Consider the following 9,250-nt stretch of genomic DNA (forward strand, 5'->3'; position numbering starts at 1 on the left):
CACTATGAGCGCTCAATGGTCCATTCTGGCGCTCAACGGCTCTCTTGACCCTTATTTTCATCATTTTTCTCCTTCTTTCATGGGTCTAATTCCACCTTACTTCACTTCCATCTTTAATTCATCTAAAAACCCTGCAAAACAATGTAAAACAAGCATATATCTCTAAAACCAACTTTTGACTCTCACAAGACTCAACTACGTGTTTTACTTGATTTAAAGCTCATTCTAAGCCATAAAGGGTGTGTTTTACTATCAAATTTAAGCATGAAAATAACGTTTTTTAGACCGTTATCACTTGTTGACTAATAGCTCATCGCCTCCTTGTGTCACTATTGTTTCTACGAGCTGTTTTCTCGATCTCAAGGTCAACAAGGAGTGGTTCAGATGAAACAGTCCTCCTTGTACGGATATTTCCCTGCATACACTGGAGAGCAGCTACACTAGAGCCACAACTTAGCCAAAAATATAGAAATTGTAATTACATTAAAACAGAAATTTATACACAAAAGTCTAGTTTTAAACACCGAGTTGTTGACAAATTGGCAAGTGTACCAAATCGTAGAAGTAATATAAATGGTAAGACCAAGTATCGTTTTCCCAAGAGACTCGTATGGCTTCCTCGTTAGTGTGAACTAAAATAATAAGACTTGAGAAATAAAAATTAATAAATTGGATTTGAGAACAAAAATATTAACATGCAAAAATAAAATTGATTCAATTGACAAATGAAAAAGATGGATGAATGGACGTTGTTGGGTACTAACAATTTCATCTATTCCACTCTTTCTTACATACTACCCTTGAATATTAGTTGATTGATTCAATTGTTATGTGACTTTCTTAGCCTCCCCTTAACCCGATCCCTCGGCGAAAAGGGCCTAATATTAACTACCGGCTTGCTATCCCTAGCCTCCCCTAGTAATTAATACCGCATTATAAACAAAAGTTAGGGCAATTGATCGTCCTACCCCTATCCCTAGGTGGTATTGCAAAATCAAGAAATTACTCACCAGTTCATGTCATTATTGTACGTCCCCATATCAATAAAGACAAATATTAGTTACCGAATGAGTTAAACGATAAAGGCCTTAAGCATAGATGATAACCCAACAATAATCAATCGAAACATATGGAGACCAAATAAATAATCAATAGTTTCAATAAGAGAGAGTATCAAAAGATTACATTATTTTCCCCAACAACAATAGGGTTTAGTTCACCATAGACATGGTGAAACTAGATGAAAAATGGAAGAAGAATGGAAGAGCAAACCCTAGAAAAGATGAAAAGGAGCCTAAGCATCCAAGAGATGCTCTCCAGAGAGAAAAATTAGGTCTGGTCGTTCTCCCCTGTCAAAAGAATGACTCTGAACTCGCAGTAGGGGTATATATAGGTGAGGAGCGCGTAAGAAAATGGGCCCGGCAGTTTGCCACAAATTGCCCTACCGCCCGGCGGCAATCGCCACCGCCGGGCGGTTTCCCTCAGATCCGCCCAGCGTCAATCGTCATGTCTTCTCCTCGTCCTGGACCGCCCGGCGGTTTATATGTGCCGTCGGGCGGTTCGTCGACTCTTCAAATCTTCATTTTTCTGCTCTTTTCTTGAGTCAACGACCTGTATCTTCAACTCCATTCTTTACTTTTCACAAATTAGCTTCAAAACAATGCAAACAAGCATAAAATCGTTAAAAACAGTTTTTGACTCTCTTTAGACTCATTTATTGAGTTTTGCTTGATTCTAAGCTCATTCCGAGTAGTAAAGGGTGCAATTTGGTCCAAATTGGCATATGAAAATAGCTGTTTTTCAACCTTCATCACTAGTCCCCGGCAGCGGCGCCAAAAACTTCTTGAGACTTTGGCAAGCGTGTTGAGATTGTTAACAAACACAAACTCTATATCAAACTGGTTTTTGATGATGACAACACATTGCTTAATAACAATACATATGTTGTAAGATCCAGAAAAAAAAAAAAGATATTTAGAAAGGTAGTTTAGATTTTATTTATGTTTATTAAAATAAGAAATAACATCTTAAATAGAAGTCAAGTGCAGTGCAATTGGTTAGAGTGTTAATATGGATTAGAAGTCATCTGTTTCATGCTTGCTTTATGGATAATATATGTTTATTATCTGTTTTCAATTTGTTTGATGTGCAAGTGTGGTACGTATTAATAATTATAATAATTGTCGCGTATGTGTTTGATAAAAATTAATTAAAATTAGGAGAGTGAAATTAATGAGTTAATTAAAGTAGTTTAGAAAAAAAAAGGGATAACTTATTTCTTGTGACGATAATTATATAATTTTGTATTTATATAAATAATATTTTATGGGGCATCTTTCTTTTGTTATATTATTTATAATTATATAAATAATATTTCTTTTGTAGAATTACAGTTTTAATAAGGATTGGGTTGGTTAAGTAATATTATATATTATGTATAATATAATTTCGTTTTAATAAGGATTGGGTTGGTTAAGTAATATTGTATATTATGTATAATATAATTTCGTTTATATATGTAATGAAAATATATAATTGGATAATTATATTTTATGGTTTTGTAGTGTTTAAATATTATTAACTGATGGGCTTTTGAAAAGATTTTAGAAAAATCAATTCAAAAGTTCAGTTATCTTAATGTTTATATAATATTAAAATAGAAACCCTAGCTAGGGGGATGGGATATAGAAAATTTTGTAGCCGTGAAAGAAATGGGAGAGAACTATTTTCTGTCGAAAGAGAATGCTAGGAACCAAGCTATTAGGAGGACCTAGAATATCTAGATTTCTTTGTTGGATTAGAGGTAAGGGGAGCTATCATTATTTTGTGTTTTGAGATAGTTTTGAATCTCTTATATTTCTGCAACGTATTTTGTTTAGTTATACTTTTGAATATATATATATATATATATATATATATATATATATATATATATACACGTGGTGCGGCTATTATCGTTGAAAACTTTTTATGCATTTATTTAATATATTTCAGCTCTTTGAATGGGTGTTATAAACGGTAGGGTGTTGCTCGTGTGGTTTGTGTATTATTGTTGCCATGTTTCTTTAGGTTCTTTAAAGTGTTTTGTAACCTAATATTGTTGAAGGAAAAATTAGTGGATATGGTAGGAAAGCTAATGGTGGGTTGAAGGATTAAAAATGTTATTTTTCTCTTTAACTCATTGTACGGTAGTATATCTCCGACACTCGGTCACGACCGGTTAAACCGAGCGCCAAAGCTTACTCATTGAACGGGCCGAATTACCAGACTGATCCAGCTTTATTGGGCTCGANCGGTTAAACCGAGCGCCAAAGCTTACTCATTGAACGGGCCGAATTACCAGACTGATCCAGCTTTATTGGGCTCGAAGCCCATCATGTCACAAACGAAATAAATTAACAATATCATATATCACGTATCAAATAATATCTCAATAGAGATATATCAGGCAAGTTTGTTTATATTTTATTCTGTTTATATTTTATTTTATTTTGTTCTATTGATCTTATATCAATCTAAAGCCTATAAATAAAGAACTAAGGGCTTCAAACAAGGTACGCACACATTCTCTCACACTCATACTCTCATAACTAACTGAGTATTATCAATAGCTCTCTCTCCATTCTAAGCATCAACTTGTTGAGGATTGAAGGGCCTTCCATCACCGACATCTAACTTGATCGTCGGAGTGCCTTTACAGGTACCCCCCCCTCTCGGGTGAAGATCGGAACTTGACGGATGGTTTGAAGAACGGACGGCGAAGGTATTTGAAAATCAAGCACTAGAAGAAAACGGAATCGCGTCATCGAGGTTAGTCCTTTCGGTCCCAGAAATTCCTACCGAAACATTTTGGCGCCCACCGTGGGGCCGAAAGAGAAGACTCCCTATCGTAAGACAGCTCCAAGCTTAACTGGAGGAACAGACCCAGATGATTCGTCAACAACAGGAGGCACACCAGAAACTTGCTGAAGAAATGGCCCGACTCAAAGAAAGACGACCGGAGATGACGGAAGACAACAGCCGTACTGGCGGCCACAATGAAGGCCACAGGAACGACCACAACGACGACCATTACAGCGGCCAGAACGACGGTCGCCATGATGACAGCGGTCGCCCTCCGCGATCACCTGAATTACTACCTTTCACTGAAGTCGTTATGCAGGCTACAATGCCCGATCGGCCTCCCCCTCAAATTGAAAAATTCGACGGAACAACAGACCCCGAACAACACCTCCGGAATTTCGTCGACTCCATGGCCTTCTATTCCAAAAACGATCCAGTCAAGTGCAGGGCTTTCTCCCTGTCTCTAAAAGACAAAGCCCTAGAATGGTATTACACTCTTCCTCCGAATTCTATTGACAGTTTTCATACTGTCACCACTCTATTCAAAAGACAGTTTTCGGCCAACCGGAGGGAGAAGATGTCCGCTGCCGAACTCGTCAATCTCAAACAAGGGAGAGACGAACCGTTGAGAACATTCATGCGCAGATATTCTGAAGCGGCAAGAAGAGTAAAAGGTGTCACCCATGAGTTCATCATCAACAACCTGCCCAACTGTCTCAAACCAGGGTTTGTCTCGGAGAGTCTATACGCTGAATTACAGAAGACTATGGAGGAATTACAGGAAAAAATGACCAAATTCATCAAAATGGAAGATCAACGGCACTACCGCAAGAAAGTTGAGGCCCCCATAACTGAAGCTAAACGCGAAGACCAGCGATCGCATGACAAAGGTCATAATCAAAGGCTCCCGCGAAGAGGGCCTCCAGTTCCGCTCAATCCCCGCTACGACCACTATGCACATCTCACTGTTCCGAGGGAGAAAGTGTTCGAAAAAGCCCTCCAAACTAACCCGATCACCGTTCGTAGACGACGCTCACCTAGGGATGCGAACGGATCTAAAACTTGTCGGTTTCATGACAACCGAGGACATTCCACAGAAGGATGTCAGAGCCTCAAAGACGAAATCGAAAGATTAATCCGTGCCGAATATCTGGGGGAATTTGTTAAAGCAGACACGAGTCAACGAGGGTGCTCGCCCAAAAGGATAAGGAAAAGCCCTGAACCTTCACGCCGAAAGACCGAACGCTCCCGAGAGCGCTCGAGAAGCAGATCTAGAAAGCGAGATACAACCCTGAGGGGCCGCATTGACACCATCTCAGGAGGTTTTGCTGAGGGCGGAGCCTCATCCTCGGCCCGTAAAAGACACTTGCAGAACTTGCGAAGCGTCCACACGATAACTCAAAATCCCTTATCAATGCCGGACATCACCTTTACCGACAGGGATTTTCACGCCCCAGACCCAGAACAGGATGATCATATGGTCATTACAGCCCGAATAACACCGTATGACGTGAGCAAAGTCCTGATAGACCAGGGAAGTTCGGTCAACGTCTTATACTGGACAACATTCCAAAAGATGGAGCTGACGGAGGATGCGATAACACCCTTTCACGAACAGATCGTTGGATTCGCAGGTGAACGTGTTGACACCCGGGGATACCTCGACCTGAGGACCCGATTGGGCACCGGTGACAAGGCCAAAGAACTCCGTGTGCGCTTCCTGCTGGTAGAAGCGAACAATTCATATAACACTCTTATAGGGCGTCCTTGCCTAAACGCTTTCGGGGCAATCCTGTCGACTCCTCATTTGGCGATGAAGTTCCCGTCCGAAAGCGGCGTAATATGCACCGTTCGAGCAGACCAGAAAACCGCCCGACAATGTTACACCGCTTCCTTAAAAGCCACAACTTATAAAAAAGAGAAATGGCCTGAGGCTATCCTGGTCGACCTAGATCCTAGGACCAACACAGACGATCGAATTCAACCCCAGGGAGAGATTAAACCGTTCGTCCTGGGGAAGAATGCTGAACAAACCACCAACATAGGGGCCGATCTCACTTCGGTTGAAGAAAGTAACTTAACCACATTACTGAAAACCAATAATCAACTCTTTGCGTGGAATGCCTCAGATATGCCCGGGATCCATCCCAGCGTTATCACGCACAAGTTATCCATATTTCGAGAGGCTCGACCAATAACGCAAAAGAAGAGAAGGCTCGGCACCGAAAAAAGGGTGGTTGTACAAAAGGAAGTTGACAAACTGGTCAAGGCTGGATTCGTCAGGGAGATAACGTACACCACTTGGTTGGCGAATGTAGTCATGGTGAAAAAAGCAAATGGTCAGTGGCGAATGTGTGTAGATTTCACTGATCTCAACAAAGCTTGTCCCAAGGACAACTACCCCCTTCCCAGCATTGATCGACTTATAGACGGCGCCTCTGGACACACAATCCTCAGCTTTCTAGACGCATACTCCAGATATAACCAGATTTCGATGTATGCTCCAGACCGGGACAACACGGCTTTCATAACTGAACAAGCCAATTACTGCTACGAGGTAATGTCGTTAGGCCTGAAAAATGCAGGGACAACTTATCAGACACTCATGGATAAAATCTTCCAAAATCAAATTGGGCGGTGCATGGAGGTTTACGTGGATGACATGGTGGTAAGAAGCTGTTCCCATCAACAACACTTGAAGGATCTAGCAGAAGTCTTCCACCAACTCAAGCAGTACGGTTTGCGCCTGAAGCCGTCCAAATGCACGTTCGGCGTGTCGACTGGTAAATTCCTAGGTTTTATGTTGACAAATCGAGGAATTGAGGCCAACCCGGATAAATGCCGAGCAATCCTAGAGATGAGAAGTCCAACTAAGTTGAAAGAGGTTCAATGCTTAGTCGGACGCCTCACCGCTCTATCACGGTTTATACCGAAACTCTCCGACCATATCAAGCCGATACTCAAAAACATGAAGAAAAATGTGCCTCGACATTGGGATGATCACTGTGAGGCGGCCTTCTCTGCATTAAAAAACATACTGACCAACCTGTCCATCATGAGTCGACCAACAGAGGGGTTTGACTTACAACTATATCTATCTGAATCCAGCCATTCGGTAAGTGCTGCCCTTATTCAAGAGGCATCAATCTTCAAGCTTATACATTTTGTTAGCAGAACCTTGCAGGGGGCCGAGGAACGATATTCTCAGGTGGAGAAAGTAGCATTGGCTCTACTAACAGCGGCAAGACGGCTCCGCCTATACTTTCAAAGCCACCAAGTTATTATACGAACGAACCATCCGATCGCCAGGATTCTCAGGAAACCGGATCTAGCAGGAAGGATGGTCTCCTGGTCCATCGAATTATCCGAATTCAGATTGCGTTTTGAACCATAGGGCTCCATCAAGGGCCAGCACTTAGCCGATTTCGCAGCAGAACTACCCCCGACGGCAGAACCGTCCGTGTGGAATTTGAGCGTAGACGGATCCTCAGACAAAAGAGGAGGAGGAGCCGGTATTGTACTGGAGGGACCGAACGGTCTTCTTGTCGAGCAAGCAGTATCCTTCACATTCCAGCTCAGTAACAATCAAGCAGAATACGAAGCCCTAATCAGCGGACTACTCTTGGCCGCCGAGCTGGACATTGAACATTTAGAATGCCGAATGGATTCCCAACTGGTTGTGGGGCACATTAACGGAACCTTCCAGGTCAAGGACAATCATTTATTACGTTACTATCACAAAGTCAGCGACCTCATCAAAGCGTTCGCCACCTTCAAAATCACCCATGTACCCAGGGCGCAAAATTCCCGAGCGGATTTACTTTTCAAACTGACACACGCCCGGGGAAACTCCCAACTCACTTCAGTAATCAAAACCATGCTGGAAAAGCCTCTGTTAGAAACATGCTCCACCAGCGTCATTCCTCCCAAGGCTGATTGGCGGCAAGACATAATACAGTTGATGATTGAGCAAGAACAAGGTGTACGGGTAAGCGCAGCTGATTCCAAACGAATCGCTCGTTTTACATTTATAGGAGATGACCTCTACCGACGAGGGTACACTACACCTCTGTTGAAGTGTTTGTCCATCGAAGAAGCCAAATATGTTATGTAGGAACTGCATCACGACATTTGTGGTTCTCACTCGGGTAAAAGAACGCTTAGAGCCAAGATATTACGAGCGGGTTTCTATTGGCCCACAATTGAACAAGATTGCAAAGAGTTCATTCAAAAGTGCATCTCTTGCCAGTCCCATGGACACGACACTCGGATCCCTCTGTCCGAACTGATGGGCATCATATCTCCATGGCCCTTTGCCCAATGGGGAATGGACATTGTCGGACCCCTGCCGCTCGCAAAAGGACAGTGTAAATATCTACTTGTGGCAATCGACTACTTCACCAAGTGGATCGAGGCAGAAGCCCTCGCAACAATCAGCGCCCGAAAGGTACAAAGCTTCATATGGCACTTGATATGCCGGTTCGGCATATCGCAAAAAATCATTACCGATAACGGTCAGCAATTCATAGACCGTACGCTGGAAGACTTTCTCAAGGGGCTGGACATCAAGCATGTTACAAGTTCAGTGGACCACCCCCAAACTAACGGACAGGCCGAAGCTGCGAACAAAGCCATAATCTCTGAGTTAAAAAAGCGCCTAGGGCAAGCCAAAGACTTGTGGGTCGAAGAATTGCCTGAAGTACTTTGGGCTTACAGATGCACACCGCACGGATCTACACGTGAGACTCCCTTCAATCTCACATATGGCACTGATGCTATGTTACCGGTCGAAGTGGGGGAACCATCCCTTCGCCGGCATATACAAGATATGACTCTCAACGACGAACAACTGAGGCTGAACCTCGACACCCTACCCGAAAGGCACGAGATTGCCTTGATCAAGAATGAAGCTCAAAAACGACTGATAGCCAGGCGCTATAATACCAAAGTTAAGCCCCGCAATTTCACCGAAGGAGACCTTGTTTGGCGCAAGCGGGGTGATGCACGTAAAAATAAAGCACATGGCAAGCTAGCTGACAACTGGGAAGGACCTCTCCGAATCAGTGAAGATTTGAAGAACGAAGCATATTGACTGGAATACCTGGACGGAAAAGCTATTCCTAACACTTGGAACGTCACCCATCTCAAATTCTACTATAGTTAAAGTTTTGTTATATTTTTATTCATTGTCCTTCCATGAACGATTTTCTCTTTCAGAATTATTTCAATGAAGTATTCCAGCTCCATATCTTGTGTAATATTTATCAAACACACAAAACGCTAGACCGAATGCGTCTAGACACCTCAAGACCAAACGCGTCTTGACGCCTTATGGACAATTACGTCCATCAATACAAAACGCTAGACCGAACGCGTCTAGACACCTCAAGACCGAACGCGTCTTGAC

At 42.6% G+C, this 9,250-nt stretch overlaps 1 protein-coding gene across 1 annotated transcript; it reads left to right on the plus strand.

Moving 5' to 3' along the window:
- Positions 1-3,928: 3,928 nt before the first annotated feature.
- On the plus strand, positions 3,929-8,935 carry LOC111241956. Its single transcript, XM_022782743.1, has 3 exons — positions 3,929-7,186; positions 7,238-7,831; positions 7,958-8,935. Exons 1-3 carry the CDS (start codon positions 3,929-3,931, stop codon positions 8,933-8,935), a joined length of 4,830 nt encoding a protein of 1,609 aa, XP_022638464.1.
- The last annotated feature ends 315 nt before the right edge of the window (positions 8,936-9,250 follow it).

Source organism: Vigna radiata, chromosome 7 (assembly GCF_000741045.1).
Source record: "Vigna radiata var. radiata cultivar VC1973A chromosome 7, Vradiata_ver6, whole genome shotgun sequence".
NCBI lineage: Eukaryota > Viridiplantae > Streptophyta > Magnoliopsida > Fabales > Fabaceae > Vigna > Vigna radiata.